The sequence below is a fragment of the Leuresthes tenuis genome, unplaced genomic scaffold (assembly GCF_036924035.1).
Source record: "Leuresthes tenuis unplaced genomic scaffold, fLeuTen1.0.hap1 SCAF_7, whole genome shotgun sequence".
Lineage (NCBI taxonomy): Eukaryota > Metazoa > Chordata > Actinopteri > Atheriniformes > Atherinopsidae > Leuresthes > Leuresthes tenuis.
This window is the reverse complement of record NW_027325361.1, coordinates 7,213,748-7,238,373: the sequence shown is the minus strand read 5'-3', so window position 1 is coordinate 7,238,373 and position 24,626 is coordinate 7,213,748. Positions and strand designations below refer to the sequence as shown.

General features: G+C 41.0%; 2 protein-coding genes across 3 annotated transcripts in view; both read left to right on the top strand.

Moving 5' to 3' along the window:
• Nucleotides 1–24,626, top strand: part of cunh1orf52 (chromosome unknown C1orf52 homolog) — a 156,587-nt gene that overhangs the window by 14,776 nt on the left and 117,185 nt on the right. The gene's annotated exons all lie outside the window — the stretch shown is intronic.
• syde2 (synapse defective 1, Rho GTPase, homolog 2 (C. elegans)) overlaps nt 1–24,626 on the top strand; it is a 45,494-nt gene that overhangs the window by 3,591 nt on the left and 17,277 nt on the right. For both annotated transcript variants that reach the window (XM_072389053.1, XM_072389054.1), the window contains exons 2-5: nt 5,373–5,662; nt 5,872–6,268; nt 15,597–16,735; nt 23,696–23,822. In XM_072389053.1, the coding sequence (XP_072245154.1) occupies nt 5,373–5,662; nt 5,872–6,268; nt 15,597–16,735; nt 23,696–23,822 (1,953 nt within the window). The remainder of the gene's footprint in view (nt 1–5,372; nt 5,663–5,871; nt 6,269–15,596; nt 16,736–23,695; nt 23,823–24,626) is intronic.

Sequence of the window (24,626 nt, the reverse complement as noted above, 5' to 3'; positions counted from 1 at the left end):
TGTTTGTTTAAGGGGGGGGGGGTTTCTCCCCAGTCATTTTCTGTGGTATCTTGCATTTTAAAGGGACTTTGTATTGAGTTTTTTAGATGCCCTTCCTGTTGTTTAACTTGTTTGCGTTGTGTCACTTAATTCTTCACCATGACTGAACAAAATGAAGGGTGATTAAGTATTTATTAAGGTCAGACCTTGGCTTAGTTTGCCACTGTGGGCCTCTCAGCACCTTACAAAGAGCCATTTAACATTTTTTTTAAAAGCTTTCAAAAGCTTCACTGAATGCTTTGGGTTAAACCTCCTCATTGAGTTTATGGGTCACTCTTGATTTGAGCAATGCTTAGACCTTTCCAGCCCTTTAAAATAGACATCCTCTTCCCCTTGTATGTTTTAAGGAAGATAAACTTCACTGTATTGTCATAGTAGACTTTTTTTTATACTGGAGCAAATTTCTTTCTGTCCTAATTTGTCCTTCACTGTTTATAAAACAATATATCAGTACTGGGTATCTGTCATTACGTGCATGTGAGGGACATTGTGCAGCTGAGGGTGCATATGCACATCTCCACTGTGTATATACATGTTTGTATTTGCAGGTAGAGAATATTGAGTTCTGTTGTGTTTCGGTGTACTGAAGCAGTGTGCGTGCTAGCAGGCATGCATTACCCAGGCGTCATATTCTGGCCAGACCTGAACTCAGGAGTGATGTGTTAATCAAGCTTCATGTTGAGACTGAGCCAGATTTACCAGAAATGGAGAGATCTAAAGAGTCACTTCTTAGCAACTTCTCAAAGATAAGGAATCTTCTGTGGTAGAATGGGTCTTTCCAAGTCCCACCCTGTTTAGACTTCCTTGCATATGAAAAGCACATATTGGATATCCTATTCAGAGCATCTTTTATTTAACATCTTTTATGTAGTTTTATGGAGAGTTGCATGTTTGAATATTTCTTGTTTGACACCCAATATTATTTCCCTAGCTGTGCAGCCAATCCTTTTAAAAACATGCCCAACATGAAGGTAAAGATTGTAGGGGTTAACTTTATGCAATATTGCTCAACATTTTGATTACATTAATTCTTGCTGATTTAGTGGATTCAAGCTTGAGTTGCGAGTGCAGGTGTAATGTAATACTGCTGTCAAATCCTGCCAGAATCCTGTGGCATTTGGTTTCTGCATGGTGCCAAAAACTTTGTTGCTTAGCTGCTGAGTTAGTTATGTTTTTCCCTTTTTCACATAAACACACGACTGAGGGTGGAGGTACAATGATTTGTCATGTCTTTTGTGTCTGTACCTGAACAGATTTATGGAGGATAGTCGCTCTAAAGACAGATCATGTGATGAAGGAGAAACTTGAGGCATCAGGGTTTACACTAGGATGGTTTTACAAGATGTGTGAGTCACCTGATGGTGTGTGCAAAGAGTGGGGCAACTAGACTGTTACTGATTATTGCTTAGCGATATCATGAAGAAATTTCATGGACTGTAGAGTTTTTTTATTTTATTTTTCAAAGCTAGTTTCACTTTTAGTTATTCCAGTGTTTAAGGCCTAATTGGTCCATGCTGTGTGTCCAAGTGCCTTTTTCAAATTTTATTTCAAACCGACTCATTTACTCAGGACAAAAGAGCTGCAACACGGAAAAGAATTTGGGTTTCAAGCCAACATTTTGAGAATGAAGTGGTGATAGCATTATAAGCAGCGCTGCCAGGATGCCTCAGTGGGATGCAAGTGTTGACATGTGATGTAACCCCGAGCGATCCCATCCCTGCCCTGGTGTAAAAAGAAAAATCTACACTGAGAATCCTCATTAGCATATGAATGAGTGTCAACGGGGATGTATGGCACACAGCAAAAGATTCCCTCTGAAGGGGACTCAGAAACTATATACAACAAAGTTTTGTCTGTATGGTGGGGAAAACTAGCTGGTGTGTGTTTTGCTCTTATCAAAAGAGGAGCCTCTATGAAGAAAAGGGAATTTGGGAAAGAAACTAGAAGCCTATGGGAAAGTGGATGAAGTCTGTTGTTTCAGCAGAGAAGAAGATTCAACCACTCACAGGATTTACAGATGAATATAACTGGGTTTACTCTCAGGCTCATATGGCACAGGTCCACACCAGTCCAAGTTTTTTTTTCTTGATAACTTTACAAACTATAACAGCCATCACTGTACCCCTCTCCCTCTATCTCTTCTTCTTTTTATCTTCTCACAAAGATGTGGAGCCCTTTGTTATGTGCTCTGGCCATCTGTTACCTTCATGTCAGCGGTGTGAGTTGTCCTAAACACCACGATGGCACAGACAGACTGTGTTAGCTCCAGTGTGAAAATTATAATGGACTTAGTCTACTTTTGTGCTCAGTCTAGTTAAAGGCCTAGATGCCAACAGAAAGAATGTGAAGATAGACTGAACCGTTGCAGATGCAGGTCACAGTAAATCATGCCCAAAATGAACAAACTAATTTGAATGATTTTCCAAAATATTGTTGAGTCACTGGTTCTGTGATTGAGAACAAATAATTTATTTCCCTTTTTACATTGTGTGATGTTATGATCACATTCCGTACTTGTCTCCTGTGAACTTATTGGCTTTTGTTTCAGGCGTTTGCAATTTCCCGGATTTTGTACATATTAGGCATTCGCTGCAGGCTGTTTGGACGTTTTGCCCAACTTTGGTTGTAATACTTAAGTATCATGATTATTTTTAGAATACTCCTTCTGAAATGAAAGGATCAGCTGAATTAATTAATTTTTTTTTTTTTACACCATCCACAAGTTTCCAAATTTTTCTTGCATAGATACAGTTTTTAACCTCTTAAATGTTCTGCTTTTTCTCTCTGTTTGTCCTAAAAATGTCTTTTTGATCATGTATTTTAGTTACACGTTTAGTCCCACTAATTTTTCTTATTTAAGGCTTATTTCTAAGAAGGCAGACCAGGAAATTCCATTGTCTGTTTTTCATCAGCTTCAATATTGTGCTCTGCAAAAATGACTTGCTGCCATGAACGGCTCAGAGGAGCATGAGAGTGTATAAATGCTTTGATATTTGACAGGAGTAAAGAGGGACAAAAACTCACTGTTTAAGCCCAACCGGTGGTCTGATGTTTGTTTGCGAAGCTGTTGCTCCCGTGAAGGAGTGTGACACTGGAGGGAGACAGCAGTGAGGCTGGAAATGTGGAGCTGTGGTCTGGAATGCTGTTCTTGTCAGAACACGCTTCCGTTTCCAGTTATGAAAGACCCCTTCAAGAAGACGGCATGTTGACATCAGCTCCGTGTCGTACCATCTCTCCTCTCTCTACTTATTTTTGTTTTTGCAGTTGTTACTCTCTCCCAGAATTATCCTCCGAGCTGATATCTTGCTTTATTGAACCAAACATCGACTGTTACCTGCAGCTTACTTTAATCCTCATGCCTCCCCAGTGAATTTTAGAAAAATTAGGCCAAAAAGATTTTTAAAAAGGCTTTTTAACTTGCTGTCTTTGCACAACCTTTAAATCCAGTGTCCTTTAAATGTCAGTAATTACTGTAGTTAGTGTTACATTTCTTTTGTAAGACAAATCTCTTGTGGACTAGTTTGCAAAGAAAACATATTTTCTATTGTGCTGTACTTACTGTAGGTATCTCCTTTTATGATTTAAGTAAAGAGACTGCTTGTTCATTGTTTAAAAAAGAGTTACATGGCACTGCCAGGCCAGTACAGATGGAAACAAACCAGAGCAGATTATTACAGCCTGGCAGCTCCAGCCCACACAGTAACTCATGGGACTCAATAAACCACCAGAAATATTGTAGGTTTCTGCCTGCTCTCTGCAAATGGCACATTCTAAATGTACTGAGCTCCAGGCCCTCAAACAGCTCTAATCCAGGCTAATGCAAACATGCCGCTGTTCAGGTCAGGCAAACATGATTCTGACTGGAAATCCTCTGTAAATTAAACCAAACAGAGAAGTTATTATTAAACTCAAAGGAAGCAGAAGACAAGGTTGTTTTTAAACGGTTCACATTAGGAAAGCCTTTGAGCTGATTTTTACTGCATACTAGCAAACATCTTAAACAGGGATGCAAGGGAGTGGTATCCCAAACAAAATCAGTTTAATTAGACTTTGTATTGTTGTTATAGTGTGAATGGTGGAACACTGATAGAGCTGATTTTTAAGTTTAAGATCACAGGAAAGCTGTGAGTCACTGTTTAGAGAGGCTTTTGACCTCAAGACGTTGATCCCTTCTCTGTTCTTGGGTCATTTTCAGGCTTTTGTCATTAAAAGCAGCCAAGTAGAAAAGAAAATATCTCAATCTGAGTAGAAGTTCTTTAAATCTTTACCCCAGTTCTGTGTCAGGCCTCTTGGCATTCTAAATGCTAGAATACAAACACTGGGATTTATTCTGATTCTTTCACATTTTTTTGGATCACAATCACTCATGCATATACTGGAACTGCAAAGTGAAAATATCCCCAGGTCTGTAATTTGCTGGATGGCCCAACATGTGTGAAAATGTATTTCCTTAAGGAGAGGATAAGTTGTCATTATAGCTTGTGGAGGAGCTCGTCTGAAAGCTGGTGAGGAACAAAACAGTCTGTACAAGTTAGAGCAAGACCTTAGCACCACACTCTCCCTGTCACACACATGCACATGGTTGTTTTTATCTGTCTGCATCTGCTACCTAAAAGAAACTGACAGTTAAAACCAAGCAGTAAGTCTTCTGTGTCTTTATTTTGGACATTAAGTGACCATACATGTCAGTATATCTCTTACTTTTTAACTTACTGCACATATTATCATGACTGCACTTATCACCAGTCTCCCCCTTTCTTTTTTATTTTCTCAGCTGTCTTGTCAATGGTTTCTTGTCCTTTTTCTCAAGCTGCTTCAATGGAAGATATGTTGGGCTAAAACCCTCAGTTTCCCTATTGAATTTGGAGCCCACATTCTGAAGCTGATATAAAATGGGATGCCACTGAGGTGAAAGGGGACATGGTGCTGGTGGGGGTTGTGGTAATGTCATTTAACAACTCAGTGATGATGTCCTTCCAAAAGTAATAAAAAAGCATCAATCAAATAAGACAAAGCTGAGACAAGCTTTTTGTGACTAAAAGACAGATAAGAGAGAAAACAGATTTAAAAGGAAAAACTTAGAAAACCGGAAGGCATTATTCATTACTTCCATGCTTGTGGTTTCTTGATACAGATGTTTTCTTCAACTTGTCACGACATGGGTTGCCTTAGATTAAACCAGTTTCTGTATTTCAGTTCACATTAATGATCACTTAAATTAAGATGATCAAAATGATGATTAGCTGCTTTTTTTAGAACAACAAAATGATACCAGTTTTGCCTTCCACAATGCTGTACCGGTCACAGTTTCTTTCTCTCCACTGCTCCTTCAGCTTTCATAGAGAATGTCCATACCCCCTGCGCTAATGGCCGAGAGGTGAGCAGACTGAACGAGCCTTCATCATGGAGGCCGCAGCTCACCACCATCACTGTTTCCAAGAAGCGCAACTGGCTGCAGCAGAGCTCCCAGGCAAAGAATCACTGTACCAAGGAGGAGCTGCAGGGAATGCTGGGAGTTGAAGAAGAGGGCACTCAACCACCTCCTCCTCCCAGTCCCTCCCTGGACCACCTGAGACCCGCTGGGGGAGCACTGCCACGGCCAGTCCGCCTGCAGTTGCCTCAGGTTAGCTTGTCCTTACAAGGAGTTTGGTAGTTTGGAGGATGCTTTTAAATGACTCTGCAGCCAGCAGCCTGTTGGCTCCGTGTTGGTTTAAGACCAAAAACAGATACAACGGCTTGACATGGTAGAAAATGACCATGTGTACACAAAAACTGGAAAAAGAAACAGTGGTTGCTGTGGTTTTAACCGTGTCTCTGTATTTCTTGCTTTAGGTGAGTGTTGGTCTAAGGAAGGTGTCACCTCATCCTCGGAGCATGGACCCAGCTGAAGAGAACGATGCAGACGATGAGGGAGAGATTTGGTACAACCCGATTCCAGAGGATGACGAACCTGAGCCTTCTCGCCGACCCTCTGTTCGGCTACTCGTCCCACCTCGACTTGAGCCCCAGAGGAGGCTGAGCAGAGGAGGGGATGTTGGTCAGGCCAGCAGGGCCCCGGAGGGATCCAGCGGAGTTGGGCCAGAGGCACTTGTGGAAAGCCTCTGCAGTGGTTCAGGGGATGTGAGTCAGGGGAATACTGCACATTCCATAGAGGCACTACATCTGCACAGACAGATGCTCGCGTGCAAACCCCAGGAGGAGGGGGGCCCTCCTACGAGCAGACCAACAGGTGAGAAAAAAAAAGTTTGTGTCTCCTGCTTTTTTGTCTACGTTGTCATTCGCTCTTTCTCCTTATTAAATTGGGCTTGGTTGATTGTTTGTTTATGTCAGTCACTCTCAGCAGATTTTTGTGGTCGTGCATACCTTGAACACTGCTTACAGCCAGTGTTGACAACAGTTCCAATCAACAGGCTTATTTAGCTCTACCCACAAGTGTTAGTTTTTAAAAAGCCATAACACACATTTTTTCCTTCTAAGCCCCTTTTATATCTTTAAGTGAGAAACGCAATTTCAAAAATGTTGTGAGGAGCAACAGAGCATGGATTGGTCTTCCAGGACAGACAGATATAGTCTCCTGTCACGCCTGTCTAATCATATCCCTCTAAATCAGCACCCCTCATGGGTTAACCTCAGACACTAGATAGAGGGAATTCTGAAGTGGCATCTCTGAGAGGAAAGAATATCCATTTACTTGTAAATTCAGCTCACACAAAAGGCTGTGATCTTTGTCAATTGCTTTATCTTCAGGGCTTTTGTCCGAATTGAGCTAGAAGTCCTCTCTCTTTAGGCTCATTAAAACAGCACAGAAGTTTCATAACAGATTCCTGACCTGTAGAGTTTAAGCAGAACTCACAGAAATGAATTGTAGAGCTATCATCTCACTTTCTTATTTACCTGTATGCCTGATAGCAACGACCGAATGATGACAGCCAGCACACGCCTGCCTGTCTCTCAATAGGCTCTGTCTTTTTTCCCCAACTTCCGACTTTTTGTTCTCTGTGATGTGGCAACATGGTAGTTTGAGCCATTTGGCACATCTTGAGGTGAACCTATAATTACAACACTTTTCTGTAGCACGCAACAGCCATTTCAAGTTGTATGAGCACAAAGCCCGCCTGAATACTTTGGTTAATACTTGAGCTGTTATGTTCACAGCAGCAGTTTTACAGCAGAAACGAGGGCTTGAACTGAATTCAGTCATAACTTTTCATCACAGAGGCTCCAGCCTCTAAGAGTTGAAACGACAGCAACTGAGACGTCAAACTTCTTGAAACTGTCATTTTTCAATGTTTTAAAACAATGATGTGAGGTGACGCTGTATTCTGCATACAGTCTCAGTGAAAAACTGTGCATTACTCCGAAAACAAATCTACCCTTGACCAGAACGTATTTTGATTGGCAGCTTATACACTTCTTTGTCCTCATTGACTGGCTTCAAACTCCTGGCTCTCTCTGACATCACGAGTGGCTCAATAAAACTTTCCGTGTAGGATTAGGATTAAACCAGTCCCGAATGAGTCGCATTGTACCGGCCCAGGAAAGGCACTAATCATGCAGCACAGAGCTAATTAAATTCATTCTATTTCTAGGCGTACCATTTGAGAGGTTACAGACCTATTTCACAGTCCAGGTGAAATTTTCTCATATCTTTCATGCAGGGTAAGCATATGAGTGATCATAACTGAAGGTTGGAGTTGCTTGTTCAGCAGGTTTTAAAGAGAGGAAATCTTTTTTCAGCTATTCTGAGCAGAAAAATATTTTTCAGAGGTGTCTAGTTATTTCAGACTTCATTCATTTTCTCTCAGCTTTCTACGATTCAGAGACTTGCCTCATTTACATCCTGTAATAAAAATCTGTTTTCCATGTCAGCCAGTAGCAGGTCTGTGATAGTGTGGCTCTTTGCTGTGAAATCCTTTTACCTCCTACTCCGGAACTGCCTCCCTCCCTGCTGTATGTTGACTTTGCAATTGATTCCTGTGGGTTTGGTGACGCCATCCCACACTCCACTGCACCAAAAAAGAGCAACTGGCCCGGCTACGTGTCATCAACACTCATTACTGGTTGTTTGGAGCAAAGTGAACCGCAGTGTCCACTGTATCCACAATAAACAGTGTTGCCTTCAGCTTTAGTTATAAACCGCCTCTACCTCCAGAATTGACTGTGTGCATTAGGGTTAATGTTAACAGAGTTTGTGTTGACTGCAGAATGACACTCCTTTTCAAACTAGTGAGGAGTGTTGGGGGATGGTGGGCAGCAATGAATAGGACAGCAACCTGCTGTGGGCTGTCAGTTTAGGCTTACTGTCCCATCCTTCACTTACAGAATCAAGGCTTTTTGCATGTTTTTGGCATTAAAAAAAAACGGCTGTCTTGTCTTGCCCTGTTTAAACTCAAACTAAAATACTGTCTCATGGGTTTTTAAGCCCATGAGACAGTTATTAACATTAAGACACTTTGTGGTGTCTTTTAAATGTGAAATAATGTTATTGTTTCTTATAACGCAAAATTATCCAAAAGTATCTGTTGTTCCACATGCTGCATCCAGATTTATAGCACTCATATCTGCACAGTAATATGAAACTGGACCATCTGGTAGCAGAAAGACTGGAAACTGTAGGAACAGCTATTTTTACAGGTATTGGTAATTTTATTAGATTTTTTTGGCAGAGCTGGCAGTCTATTAAGGTTTCCTGTCATTTTGATATACTAAGCTAAGCTAACAAACAGACTATTTTCATATTTACTGTAAAGATGTTAGAGAGGAAAAACAAAGGTCCAAAGCAGCTCCTTTAAAAGATCACACTGATGTTCCAAAAAGTTTGACTTCAGTAAATGCATGTCAAATGTGCTTAGACATGCATAGATGTTTTTAGGCTTTTGAATTTTAAAACGTTTTCTTCTCCCTGTTAGTTATCAACTTATTAGCCTCATTTAAGTTCAAAGTACACAAAACTTTTTTTCTCAGGAATTTCTTTCAAGGAGCGAAAAAGTTCTCTCAGAATTTTGGTTGTCTTGTTTCCTATTGAATATTTGCATATGAATACAAAGTTTGCAAAAATGATGTACGGTACTAAAGCTCACATGAGTTTGTTGTTAGCAACATTGAGAATGCCTCATAATGGGTTGCCTCTCCATATTTTCTAAATGCACCTACATACCTGAGGAGTCATGGCTTTTGATTCAGTCTTTGGAAAGTCTTTAAAACAAAGAGTGCAGCCAAAGCATTGCATTTCACTATTCTCATCCCATCTTTTCTGTCTTGTCTCTCATTCTCCATGAAATTGAGCCCATACAAGCCCCATTTTATCTGTAGGACAAAAAATTTAACAGGCTTATCATTGACTGACCATGAATAAGAGCATCTGCTGAATTAATGAAGCAGTGTAGATATAGATGACTCTCTGTGACTATAGTTTTCCTCTGTTTTCCTCTGCTTCTTTTTCCCTCACCGGATACACTCCAGACTCCTCGTGTGCTGCCTATTGACTGACTTTTTGTCCATCTCAATGCTCTATTTGTATGGACTATAATGATTGATGGACTTTGGGGGTGGTGAGCTCAGCAGTGTGTTCCCAATCTCTTGTTCTCTTTAGAGCCTGTTTGGGGAATCTGACTTGGCCAGTGCTCAAAAGGGGATAAAAGCTATTTCTGGGAGTTGTTTTGATCACACTGGCTGTGGCATATGAGAATCGGCCTGGGGTGATAAAGTTACAGGGAGTTCAAGATTCTGAGTTCAAACCTGGAACCTAATCTTGGTTGACGACAGCGTGGTTGAGTCTGGAGGAGGCCAACAACTCCGAGCAGCAACACTGTGTGAGCAGCACTTTAAAACAGATTCCTCAACTTAATGTTAAATGTGAAGTTCAGGTCACGTAGTTTTCTCACAGCATTTTTTTCTCTGGTCTGTTCAAAATGTCATCACAGCTGTAGAAGGCCCACAAAGGCATAATCTTTCGTTCTGTACAATTACAAGCCATAAATGTATTTAAGGTCACATTTTACACCTGATAGTTACACCAGGTTAGCTTACATAGCATTTGCTTTTGTCTCCCTGCATAAGAACTATGAAAGAAAAAAGCATACCACGGTTGAAACAGAGCCAATGAAATGTTTACCTCACATTCTCACATTTGAAAAACCCTCCCAAAACATCAATGTGTTTTCTTAACCCTTAAGGAAAATGTCACTGGGCAATGGAGTTTGTAAGGATTTAGGGAGAATCTGACTGCTGTGATGCATGTTTGCTCTGGTATATTTGGTTCTCAAAGGTTGCTCACACTCACCTTCATGTTCATCCAAAACATTTGGATGTTGCTCTGAATGTTATGACCGGACAGAATTCTTTTATTTTCTGTTTTTATAAAGGATGGCCTGGTATTTCTTTTTGCCACACAGGGGATAGAAGGTCATTTAATTTGCTTTTAGAGCATTTGACCAGCTCTTATCATAGCTGGTATAGAGGCATGGTACACAGTGGACAGGTTCCCAGTCTTTTACAGGGCAAACACAGAGACAAATGAGCCAGACAACCATACAGACTCACAAACACTTCTGCAACCAATTTAGAATCCCCAGTTGACCTAACCTTTTACTCCAATAACATGCATTTTTTGGACTGTGGGAGAAAGTTGTTGTACACTGAAAGAACCCCACGCATGCGCAGGCAGAACATGCAAACCTCACATAGAGAGGCCCCAGCTGAGATCTAAACAGGGAACCTTCTTGCCAGGAGGTAATAGTGCTACAACACCACCGTGCAGCCACAGAGATACAGATGGTTTATTTCAATCTACAACCTTCAACCCCACGCAGACAGCATTGTCTCAACGTATGTCCAACTGATGATTGGAAAACTGATTCCTGCCTGACCTGCAGTGCTTCGTCTCACATGTCAGCACCTGGTTGTAACTGAGTGGCCTGTTACTCTGCTTTACCTGACTATGCTGTACAAATTTTATTCCCAACTTTACAAATGTCCACTCTGATTGATCAATCAGCGTGTTGAGCTGAAAACACAGATTACATTTAAGTTTTCTTTGAAAGCACTACATAACAAATTTAATTTCATTCTGATTTAGCAAACAGCTTCAAGGACGTTTGATAAACATGATATTATATTTTAAGATTTTTTCAAAATTTATATTGCTATTCTATTAATTTTCTATTAACGGTTGCTTTAGCTCTGTTATTCCAAGAAATGCCTCTGGCAATAAATTCTTTGCTGAATCGTATTACTGATAGGATGATATTTATTGCAGCGAGGAAGTTGGAGTGAGACTGTTGTCCATTATTATTACCAGGGTGGTGGTGTTTGAGTCATGACAGTGCAGTGAGGCCAGGCTGCAGGCTGACCAGAATTAGCAGACACTCTGTTGGTGGAGTTAAAGCAGGGCAGAAATGCCAGCAGCAGTATGAGAGTTCAGGAGGAGCACTTTGGCAGTACGCCATGTTATGCTAGAGGGAAGTACTCCATTCTCAGATATATTAGCAGGGTTTTTTGTAGCTATTGTAATGAAACGGCTGGGCTCCTGCAGCCCCTAAAGACCCTTCCAGTACCAAATGATTTAGAGTAAACAGGAGAGACTGCAGCTCAAGGCTGGGTCCTGTTGACCGAGTGAGGAAACTGCAGGACAAGCATGCCATTCACACTTTTATTTACTCTCCCCTTGTTTGTCAGCACACCCTGGTGCTTTCTGTTTCTACATTTAACACACATTTGGCCGACATGCTTGTGCGTACACAGACATACAAGTGGTTTTACAGGGCCAATCAGTAACAGCAGATTATTGTCTCCCTCCAAGGCTTATCAGAGTTTGCTCAGCCTTGTTTTTGCTCTCTCTCACGCACACACACACCGAGACACACACTCAGATTCTTGAAGAGCAGGCACCTAATATGAGTTTTATCGGATGACAGCTCAGATTATTTGGCTATTATTTCCATGTTTGTGTTGGCTTGAGGGGCTATTGGTGGCCTGATAGAGGATCATAGAAACAAATATTTAATAAGGATATCACACCTCCCTTCTGCACCTGTCTGGTGCCAGCACTGTGAAAAGCCAGTGTCATAAATTCCTGCCCTTTGTTAGGAGTTGTCACTGGCCGGGTGCCTGAGGGGGTGGCAGAGTCAGGGGGTGCATGTGTGTTCTTCTTTATGAAGGCATATTTACATGCATTCTCTCTTTGTGTAACAGTAATATGGTGTGTGCACGTGCATGTTTAAGTGTTGGGGGTGGACACATTTACCAGGCTCAGGTGTCACCCAGTGGAATGCAGACCTTTTGCCCTTCTGACCCCAGAACATGGCCCTGGAGGGTTGGGTGTCAAACCATCACCCCTGCACCTCAGCTCATGAGGTATCACCTTACTCTACTGGCTGCTGCCACAAGGCTAAAGGCTACAGAGGACCCACGTTTGTGAAAATGTGTGTGTGCACAGCCACAATCATTAACGATGCAACAGTCATTAACTTTGTCAGAGGCAGATCTGCCTCAAAGGGTTGTTGAATTCAAGAAATCCAGTAAGTGGGATAACATCAGGAGCATAAATAAGCTTTAATGTTAGTTGAAAAAAACTTGGCTCGTCTTTCTTCTCTTCTGCCTTATGTCATCCTGTAATGATGAAATAATCTGCTTCGGAAGGTTTGCTTTGAACCCTTTAATGTTCACACTGAGAAGAAAACAAAGGAAAAAATTTTTCTTTTTTTAAATTTTGTCATTTCCATGGGGCAATAATATTCAGAATTAACATTTTTTACTGTTGGGATGATGATTTGTGGCAGAATCTGTGATAAGTGATCGAATAACACACACTTTTTTAGCATTACGTACTTAAACAGAGTGATATTAAGGATTTAGGTTGGTTTAATGCCACACATTTTTGATAAGATACAGTACAGTCACTGAAAAATATCCATCTATCCATCCAATTTTCTATACTCGGTTACTCCAATTCCACGTCATTCCATCTGTCATTGGGCGAGAGTACACCCTGAACAGGTCACCAGTCAACATATTTTTTATTTAACTCATAAAAAGAGAATATATGTTCTTTTTCAAGGACAGAAGTACTTTCTTAACTTAGTTCCCACCTTACTTGCACTTTTTTGGAAAATAAATAACTTAATGTGTCGGATTTGTTAGCTTACAATCCATTTTTCATTTAAAAAAAAGGTTAAAGCATACTTACGTTGTCAAACTAAGATACTAGTATGTCTTAGCAATCCAATATTTGATGTCAGTTCAATTTTTGTTTCAGTAATCTATTTAGTCATCCAGCATTGTATTGGCATCAAAGTTCAAATGTAATAAGCCATTAACTGAAATATCCTTTATCACAGACAATAGAGTCAAATAGAGTTAAATTATTCTTTTTTACTATAACTTGAGATTTACAATTTTAGAAAAGACAGTTTGTTAAATCACAGAATCATAGATAACATGATGACAGAGTGATACTGAATAAATAAGTTATAGAAATGTCTTGTTCTGACATGTATTTTCAGGATTAGATAGACACCACTAATGAATTATGACCTGTTTTGTAGTTACTGTAAATGTAAATGATCCCCTCCGGTTATTTACAGTTTCTTTAATGTGTTTTTTATGTTTCCTTTTTGTGACTTAATTTGATTCTCAGTTTATTAAAGAGCTCGAAATCAGTTAGCGATAGTTCATGTATTCTCAAGAATTTCACTCCTGGAAACCTTGTTTCAGTCCTGAAACAAGGTTCAGTTCAGACCAGAGTTCTTTGTGTACCCAAACTCTACGCAGATGTTATTTGGTAAATTTGCTCCTCCAGTGCCCTCCACCCATTTTCTCATAGCGCCTCTGTGTCTATAACTGGCAGGAAGCCGTAACAGGGAAGGCCACTCAGCTTGGCTAAAAGGAGGCCAAACGTGGTTTGATGAGGAATGTGAGAGAACAGCCGTGTTCATTTGTACGTTCACCAGCCAGCTTGCCAGCCTTCCAGTCGACCGTCCAGACCTCTTGAGTGCCTGTACAAGGGGTGCCTTTGTCCCTCATCTTTTGGCTACACCCTGCCCTGATCCTGCCCCCCATCTTATCCTTCTCTCCATCCTGTTGCACCATCGTCTTTTCACTCTCCAGAACCTCGCCCAAGAATAGCACAGCAGGTCCCTTCTGAAAATAGCTGGTGATGTTGGCAGGGTCAGGCTTCCTTTCCACATTTTATTGCTCACTGAATGTTCTCTCTTGGATGAAATCACAATTTTGAAACTAATTCTTTTAAATTGATAAGTCGATAAATACATTTGCAGTTGGAAAAGTAGATCAAAAATCAATACAAGCAATGAATACATTGATCATGTGAGTAACTCCCCAGTCTGGGATTTTAGTGTCTTCTTTAATATCTGATCAAGAAAACAGATTCTTCTTACTGAGTTATGTATTCCCACCCACATCTTCCATGACCGGTGTTGTGAGGTAGCCTCTCTAAAGTATAAAAAAATTTTGTTAGCCATGCAGGAAACCTTGCAACTAATGTTAGTGGAACATTTAGCAGCTTAAGGAGCAAGGCAATTCCCCTTTAGGAGCGCAAAACTAAACTAAGAGTAGACTGGACTGACATTATCTGGGCATTAATGATAAAAAGTCATTAAAATGGTAACTCTTTGCTAAACCATTGCCCTTGTTAGCTGTAGTAACTGATAATGTGTAAGTGTTTGGTGGTCACTTAGCTTCAAAATGGCCGAAATAAAAATTTAATCGAGAACGACCTGTTGAAATTACATGGATGTAGCCCGTCATGGTGAAGGCCACAGTTTCAGTCCTGTAGACTAAACAAAAACTGTCACTGCTGCATGGAACTATGGATGCTGAAATTTCAAGAGACATCTTGTGGAGCTGCCTACAAGGTTCACATCAAATGGATATTTTTCAGCATGTATGATGACTGAGTAACTGTAGCTGAGCCTTGAAGAAATTGGTGCCTCCAGAGAGGCATTTCCCTGCTTAAAAACTGCTGTTTTTACAGGAGCTGCAAAAAAGGACTACTTCAGCAAAGAGAACTCTGGAGAACTTTAACCTTTTTCATTTCAAACCCTTTTTCTTTTAAGCTGTTAATTATCTTAAATACTGTCTGGGTTTACATATATAGGCATTGTCTATATTATACATGGCTGAAGTGTTTATACAAAGCATTGCCTACATAATGTATCTATCACTGGATTACTGGGTTGCATGTAAATGTAAGCACTTCAAAATGTGCTGTGAAGATGTTAAACTTCTCTGACAGACTGTAAGTTATGGTTCCTGTACACCTTTCTTGTGACTTTAATCTCCTTTTTCCTGTCTATCTGGACATCTTGTGGGTTCATTATATCACAGGAATACGGCATATAGTCTTGCAAAACTGTTGATTATATTGACGTTAAACACTTGATGACAGGTGGTATTAATTTGTTTATTGACATTTTCTTTCTTTTTTTCTGCCTAACATTGCCGCAAAAAGCTGTTTAAACATTTCCACTAAGTGTCTGCCAGTAAAAAAATCATTATTCAAAATGTGTGTTTCTTTTGCCCTGTTTTTTCCTTTCTAGATGGTCTTGACCTCCCCAACGCTGTCAGCTTCTCCCCTCCCTCCAGCCCAAACCCAACCAAGAAGAGCAGCTCCATCAACTGGTCCTTCCCCGACAAGATCAAGTCCCCACGCACTGTTAGGAAGATCTCCATGAAGATGAAGAAGCTCCCCGAGCTTAGTCGGAAACTCAGTGTCAAGGGGACCCAAAGTAACAATAACAGCACCAATGGAAGCAGTCAGTTAGAGCCCAGAGCCCATTCTCCCCGGGTCAATGGCAGTGGGTCAGAGCCTGTCCCTCAGACTTCAGGGCCCACTCGATTAGCCTCATCAGGAGGCGGGCAGGCGAGCCGTAACGTAATTTCACGCTACCACCTGGACAGTAGTGTGTCCACACAGCACAGCTTCAGTAAAAAGAAAAGTAACGGCAGTTCAAAGTCCGCCAGTAAAGGCGGCTACCTCAGCGATGGCGACTCACCGGAGCTGGTGGCCAAATCTGGAAAACACAGCTCTGCAGAGGGCAAGGGAGGGAAAGGCAAGGAGATGGAGGGAGGAGTTGGAAGCTCCAGACTCAACGGCACAGAGCTGGATATTGATGCTTTCCGTCATTACAGCTTCAACGAGCAGCCCAAGTGCAGCCAGTACATTTCTGGACTTATGAGTCTTCATTTTTACGGTGCAGAGGACCTCAAACCTCCACGCATAGACTCTCGAGATGTTTACTGCGCCATCCAGGTGGACTCAGTTAATAAAGCACGAACCGCTCTCCTCACATGTCGAACAACTTTCCTGGATATGGACCACACCTTCAACATCGAGCTTGAGAACGCTCAGCACCTGAAGCTGGTGGTGTTCAGCTGGGAGCCCACACCAAAACGCAACCGTGTCTGCTGCCATGGCACGGTGGTGTTGCCCACGCTCTTCAGGGTGATACGTTCCCACCAGCTGGCGGTGAAGCTGGAGCCACGGGGGCTCATCTACGTCAAGCTGAGCCTGATGGAGCAGTGGCAGAACTCGCTGGACGGCGGGCCAGGCGGCGACAGGGAGCCGCAGGTGTTTGGTGTGGAGGCGTGGCGGGTGGTGGAGAGGGAGAACACGGGACTGATGGTGCCGCTGCTCATAAGCAAGTGCATTAATGAGATCGAGAAGAGAGGCTGCCAGGTGAGTGTGTCTGTAGAGTTTAAACTTTGATTAATATTCTTTTTCCATCATGATTAGCGTTGCAGTTTTTCATTTCCTCTTATGTCTCTATGACCTATTTTTTGATAATTAGTTATTCGTTTTTTTTAAATAACAGATTATGTTCTTGAAGTATTCAGAAAAGGGAGCCATTTTGATCTAAGTTCAAAGACATAGTATTCAACAGTTCATAATACAGTTTAATTTACAGTGAAATCAGTCAAACAAAAAACCCTTGCATATACAAAGTTAAATCCAAGTTACATGTTTGACTACTTTCCTCTATGTGAACAAAAATAGATTACTTTGTTGTTGCAGGTGTATAGTGTACTTTAGATTGATATCTGTAGACAAAAGCCAAGCAGAAACTTCAGGGGCTGAACGATAAAGTCACTGTGCAGGTTCGGTTCAAATTGTCATTTGAGGCCAACTCCAAACATGAGTCAGTCCCCACAGACCACCATGATAAAATGTTCAACTGTACAGAAAAATATGTTTACAGACTGTTATAAGGACATCTCTGTAGCTGATTTGTCATGTTTGTCATTCATTTCTAATGACGACTGAATTTTTATATGCCTTACTCATTGAAATCACAATAAGGTGGAGTGACATGAGAGTGCTGTGGCAGATACTGTGTGAATGTGCATTGTTTCTTTATGTCCTCAAATTTATTTATTGCATGTTTTGTCTGGTTTGAAAAACTCAAAAAGCATTGGCCAATTGACAAACTTGAATCCACAAAACAGTGGTCCAACAACCAGTGAGTGATATCACTCTGCCTATGTCCATCTTTTATATACAGTCTATTATGAAAGCCAGTTTAATCCTCCATCCATCCATCCATTTTCTATACCCGCTAAATCCATTGGTCGGGTCGCGGGGGGCTTGGAGCCTATCCCAGCAGTCATCGGGTGAGAGGCGAGGTACATCCTGAACAGGTTGCCAGTCCATCACAGGGCCACACAGAGACAAACGAGACAAACAACCATGCACGCTCACACTTACTCCTAAGGGCAATTTTAGAGTCACCAATAAACCAAACATGCATGTTTTTGGACGGTGGGAGGAAGCCAGAGTACCTGGAGAGAACCCACGCATACACAGGGAGAACATGCAAACTCCACACAGAAAGGCCCCAGCCGGGAGTTGAACCTGGAACCCTCTCGCTGTGAGGCGACGGTGCTAACCAGCACCAGTTTAATCCTGTTCTGTAAATTAAAAACAGAATGGATTTTGTTTGAAAAGGAGGCTGGTAGGATACAATTATATAATGTGTTTTTTTTGTTCACCTTGCAGCGAGTAATGATGCAAAATGTTTGATTGAAAGGATCGGGGAGATATAGCACACTTCACGATGTCACAGAGTTTCTTCCATCCCATGCGGCGACTGGCTTTCTTTTCACAGATGAGAAAGACTCTTAGAGTTGAGGGACTGATGTGGCAGGGAAGACATAGGAGTGAGACGCTCTCCTGGATCATGTTGTCATTTCCTGTTTTGTCTCTTTTGTTTGAAGCCTGGTAGCCCAGTACTTAGATGGAGTGAGAGTCAGCCACATACCTCCTAATTAGAGCTCAGACAGTGGCTGTAAAAGTGTCTGAGCTCTGTTCTTGACTGATTACTTTTCGGTAGGGGGTAGTGAAGGGTGGCATGCTAGGAGCTGTGGGTGCCTGGCCAATAGATAAACATTTGGCTTCTCCAAATAGCCTGTCAATCAAATAAGACTCACCCTATGCCACCCGTGTAATCAAAATAGTAACCGCAAGTATAATTGTAATTTGTTTAATTTTGTTGTTACGATTTAAAGTTCAGCTATCATGGATAGTGCGTACGACTGGGGTCCCAACCAATTATTGTTTAAAACATCTATTAAAGATGTATTTCCTGGCTTTTCCTTTTGTTTGATGGATACAGGCCAAGAGAGACAATAAGAGGAGAGGAAGATGAATATAACAGGCAGTACTGTTTTTGAATACTGTGCCAAACAGGTGCCTCATCTCTGCTGCAAGTGAACAGCCAGTTTGCTGAACATACTAATGTTACACATCTGAAGTGCTGACTAAACTGCTGATGGTTGACTGCATTGTTGGTAAAGTAGTCTTTGACTTTTCACAAGGAAGTAAAAATACATCCCTCGTTACATTGATTTAAATTTGGTCATTTTAAACTTTTGGTCTATTGTGCACTGCTAAGTTGGAGTATTTCTCATATTTCTGGAATTTTGAAGGTTTTAATATCTGTAACTGTGCAGCCAATCTCGCCATACGAGCCTTTTCACTAGCTAGCTGTAATTCTTACCAGTCAATACGGTGTAATCTGGTTTTAGTTCCTTTCAGCTTAGTTGTCCATTGCCTGTCTTTCTGTGCTGTGGTCTTTGTTTCTCTCCTACTGTCTTTGGTCGGAGATGTTTGTCCCTCCCAGCATTTTTTTTGTAGCCTTTTTTCAAAACAGATATGCAGAGTAGACTTTGTTATCAGTCTGAGATCAAGTGTAAGGACTGCTCCAAGTTGCAGGCACACAGGGTATAGGACTGGGTCGTCACCAGATCCAAGTGGAATTTGCGGGTTGTTCCACCAGAGCTTGCAAGGCCAGGCGTGTTGCAATGCGGATTCACAAATGATTGTGTGGATCTTTTATGGGGACTCGCTTTCAGTCTCAGAGAATTGCATGTCCTCGGGGCTATTCCAAGCTTTTAAGACGCTGGATGATTGTGGGTGTTTTGAAAAGACTGCAGACGATGTCTGTGTCAGACACTGGAGTGAGGTATGTCGGGACTCAGAGCCCATTAAAATGAGACATTTTCAAAAAGAAGAAATCCTTGTTACTTACATACTTGTCATACATGATTTGTGTTCTAAGATATTTGTATGTGTTGAAAACAACTACACAAACTACACAGGCTTACTTTCAGACTGCAGCTCTATTTTGACTTTGAATAAGTGATGTTGCTGGCCTCTGTCTTTTTACCACCCTGCGATGGATGTCTCTTCAAACAGTACAGGGCTATTCTAATTAATGCTACAGTACTTATATATGTAGCATATTACATGGAAAGTGACAAAGTTGTGGTATTAGGACAGAAAAGCTTCAAGTTTGTGAAATAAATATGATAGGAAGAGGGTGTTACCTGTCCACATACAGGCTGATGGATTTAAAATGTTTTGTGGCTGAAATCAGTATGTAGAAGACACCCTGCCTGGCTTTGCAGAGGTCTTCACAGTCTTTTAACTACAGACGACACAATAGTAAAGAAGTTCTAAAGCACTGTTTAAAGCTCGATGTTAGAATTAGTTTTTTATTTTCACTCTTTCGCAACCTTATTGTCAGTTTCTTTAAGACACTAACAAATCTTACTCACAGCTTAACTATAGCTTTACACTGCCATCAGTCCCAGCTGTGACACTGACTAGCTGGAACATGGTTCTCCAGCTGCTCTAATTACACTGATACATGTTTCAGTCCAGACGTCCAGAAAAGAAAAAAAATAACCTCTATGTTCTGGAGAGGCTGAAATTAAAGCCAAACCACAATCTTTTACTTATCCTAACCAAATGGCTTTGGTGCCTTAATGTACGCAAATATTAATTAGAGGGACATTTGAACAAATTATCCTCTCTTGGGATTCGCAAGAGACTTGAACCATTATGGTCAAAGTGAAACTAACGGTCACACAGCCATGTTGTGTTTCTAGAACAAAGATCCCACGGTCTCTTCCACCGTCCCTTCTACCTCCATTTTCGCTTTGTTGCTGGGTCATAAGCTGCACACTTATGCAATAATGTTTGCTGTCTGCATCAGTATTGCTGCAGCTGGTGCATAATTTTATGACTTTCATGGTCTACAAATAATTATCAATGTAGAAGTATAGGGATGACCTCCATTTCTGATTTTGTTCTTGTTTACAATACTCTTCGAGCGGGTTTGTACAGATAATCACCTGTAATAAGTGTCTACATCCATTTTTATATACCTGCATAATCCAATTCAGGGTCGTGTGAGGGCTGCAGCCCATCCTAGCTGCCATTGGGCCAGAGGCAGGGTACACCCTGGATGGGTTACCAGTCCAATCACAAGGCGACGTAATAAGTGTATGTACTCTGAATTTATAGGGAAGCACAAATCCTGCTGGGGAAGTTCTCTCTCTCTATCTCATTTTTCCATGAAGATGAGCAAATATTTATTTTCCAATCTGGTCAAGCGCTCAATAACATTAGTGTCTTCATAGATACCTTTCTTTATTTTATTTTCTCTTCTTTAGTTTCTGTTAAGTCTCGCTAGTGACCTCAGAGCAAGAAAATACATCACATCATTGAGCAGCATCCACTTTCCAGTTCAGCTCATTTTGTTCAGAGGTCATTGTGCCTGCTTTATGCCACAAATAGGTCTTGGCTGGTGCTGCCTGTTGTGTTGCCCGGCAGCCGCAGTGCATAAGTGCAAGCCCTCTTTTTGCTAACAGCTGTTCCCCGCCTGCACTCAGCTCCCTCTCAAAGAGAGAGACTCTTTTTTTTTCTGAATGGACTTGTTGTTCATTGTGCCCAGTGACTTCTGTTTACTCGCACACAAAGCCAAATCCCTGCCTAATCTGTCTTCCTCTCTCCCTCATGTGAGGTTTAGAAAATGCTGCTCAACTTGACAAGGAGAGCTCACAAACACTGGGTTTGGTTGGAGAGGGAGACATTACAGTGCTCCTACACTGGAGCCCGGAAAGGCCGGCAGTGTGTGCGCACGAGCGTGTTTGTGTGGAACCGGACTAGACCCGCCATTCACAGCCCACTGACTTAACACGTTACCGGGGAAACCACACCAGTTGGTCTGCTATGCCACATACCAGACAGACACATGTAGGAGAAATTATGGTATGTCTGAAGCCAGGCCTAATCCCAACATAACAAGGCGAGCAGCGGTGCTGAGTTTCACTTATCAAATGTCTCAAGTTCCTTGAGGTCACACGCTGGAAGCTTAGGTAAAGAAGCATAAATGGTTTATTGCTTTCATCTCTAATGCTCAGCTGTCACCTGGGTTTTTCGAGGGGTTGCTGTTTATCCATTCAGTCAAAAAGATGTGACACTTTTATCAGACCTCTGAGAACATGTTACCGTTTTCACTTTTCATGAAAATCCACTCGTTCAAGTTTTTAATGCCCTGCAGCATGTGCCTAGACTGAAACTTTTGAAAACTTTTTAAACAGCCACTCTATACTCATGAGGCCTAATGTAAGATAACACTAACACAGCTTAGAGAGATAGTACGGTGTAACTCACATTACTGTGTCAGTTTGCTGACTTGCTGTTAGCTTTGCTGTACAGCAAACTTCGAGGAATAATTATTGCATATTTTTAATGGGGTTGCATTCCTGACTGCAAACATGTAGTGAACTATTGTAAAGGAGAAATATGCTTCTTGTGCGTTCAGCCCTGACTATCATGAAATGTGCTAGAAAGAATCCCAAAACCTTATTTTTCGTAATTTATTGAAACATTAAAATTGTGCTTTCATCTATCAACAATAAACAAGGTTGTTTCAAAGGCGCCACCGTCGTATCTGACCTCTGCATTGTTCATTTTTACAACATTGCTTGTTTTAGTGTGTATTTGCAATACACAGTTTTGCTTGTCGAGGGCCAATTCACAACAGAAGTCATCTCGGGGCACTTAATGTGAAGAGAAACCCAATTTCTTTTCAGCAAGCACTTGGCCTCAGTGGGGAGAGAAAAAATGGTTTTGCTAAGCTGGAAAAATGTCTCTGTTTGCATCAAGCGTAGCAGCCAGTGCCACTTTTGTGATTTTGTGGACAGATATAGCTACTTTTAGACCCCTCAGCAACTTTCATTTGAAGCATTTAGTGACAAATCTAGCTGCTATTAGGGCAAATATCCGCAGTACTGCCCTGCAGGAGGAAGGTTCCTCTGCTGCTGCACCTCTCTCTGCTACAACTCAGTCAGCAGCAAAGAAGTAGCAGCACCTATTAGCTGCTTGCACATGCACAGTATTCTTGTTGTTCACGAGGAGATTGTGGTCTATGTGAGTTAAGATTGGAGGAATTTTAACGCTTATTTTTCTCTGATTTATCTTCAAAATCACAGCACAGTCGTTCACTTATGTGGATGGTAATACTGTCAAACTACACTACGGTAATAAATTGAGAATTTATACAAAACGAGCAGCATTATTGGAATGCATTGACAATAACTGCCAGTTACAAGCAGTCTTAATGTGACAATGTCACAATTCCTGCCTAGTACTTGTGACCATGGCCACTGCAGTTGTTCAGCAGGACCTAGTTTTACTTAATACTTAAAATCTTTCTCAAGTCTGTATTACCTTAGAAGAGACACCTGGTGGCCTGGTGGTCAGTTTCAGTTTCCTAAAAGTGTCTTTTAGGACTTGACAAAATACGTGTGGCACTTTTTATTCTCAAACCCTTGATTTATAGAATGTAAATTTCCATAATCATGATAAGAATCTGGAGGGAAGTTATGATAAAAGGACATAGGCATCAGAGATCACAGTATAAGGTATTGTAGAATAAAGTGTCTGTAAGTAAAAGCATTATTATATCAGGAATTAACTGACATTTTAATTCATTCATTCACCTTACACTTATTGATAAAAGCTCTTTCAAATTGCATGGGATATTTTATTGATAAAAGCATGAAATTTGAGTAAGAATGTATAATCTTTGTTTCATCTTATACTTTCAATCTATGTTAATTTTCTTGTTTTTTAAGTCCAGCGTCTTCATATTTTCCAACGTCTCAGTCAGAAATAAAGCAGACATGTAAGGTCTGTGTGTAAAAGTACTTTTGGGTTCTTTCCAGCACAATGTCGGAATGCAGATGAAGAACTTGATCAAAAGGGTTATCAAAATGTCAACCTGGCTGGAAATTGCTTCTTTGATTATTTGACCGACGTGTGTGTGTGTGTGTGTGTGTGTGATTCCAGGTGGTGGGACTTTACCGTTTGTGTGGTTCTGCGGCGGTAAAGAAGGAGCTACGTGAGGCGTTTGAGAGAGACAGCTACGCTGTGGAGTTGTGTGAAAACACCTATCCTGACATCAATGTCATCACAGGTAACCTGATAACCTGTAACACAGAACACAAGACTGTAATAGTGCACATAATCTGAATGAGTTGCTGTTTATAGCTCTTCATGAGGAGATGCTTGTTAAGGTTCATGGCTTTTCCAGAGAGTGTTTGTGTCCTTTTGTTTGTCTGGAAAAAAAAAAACCTTCTTGAATACACTTAGTCTAAAGCCTCAGGCTCTTAAAAAAAGAAAAAAGAAAAAGAAAAGAAAACATGCATGTGAAAGGAATCCTTGAATTCAACCAGTAACAGCTCAATAACTGTAAGACCAAACTCAACAACCATGAGCTCCATTACATTCCTTGAGATGTGTGATATGGTTGAATTTCCTCATCCAGATCACTAGGCCAGAGTGAGGTTTGAAAAATGTCACCAAAGCTGGCATTTTTCCTCCCGCCTTATCAAAACTGTTAATCAAAGACCAAATATCAGTCAGCGATACTGATGTTTTTGGAATTTTGGAATTGATTATTTCGTAACTGATTTTATCTAGTTTTAATAGATTTGATCTGCTACAACAATTAAAGTCACTGATACGTTTGTGGAGCATTTTTTAAACGTTTTGTGCAAGGGAAAGCCCACATTCATGAATCATTGGAATCTATTATGATGGCAATTAAACTTACTGCATAGGCAAAACTAGAGAGAAAGAATTTTCACTTTCAAAACAGACACAGAATAAAAATGACAAAATAAAAGGGAGCAGAATTAACTAAAAGCTCTGCAGTAAAGACTGACTGAATTAAGAAAGAGAAGCTATGCAGTGCATCTACTGAACTAACAAAACAAAT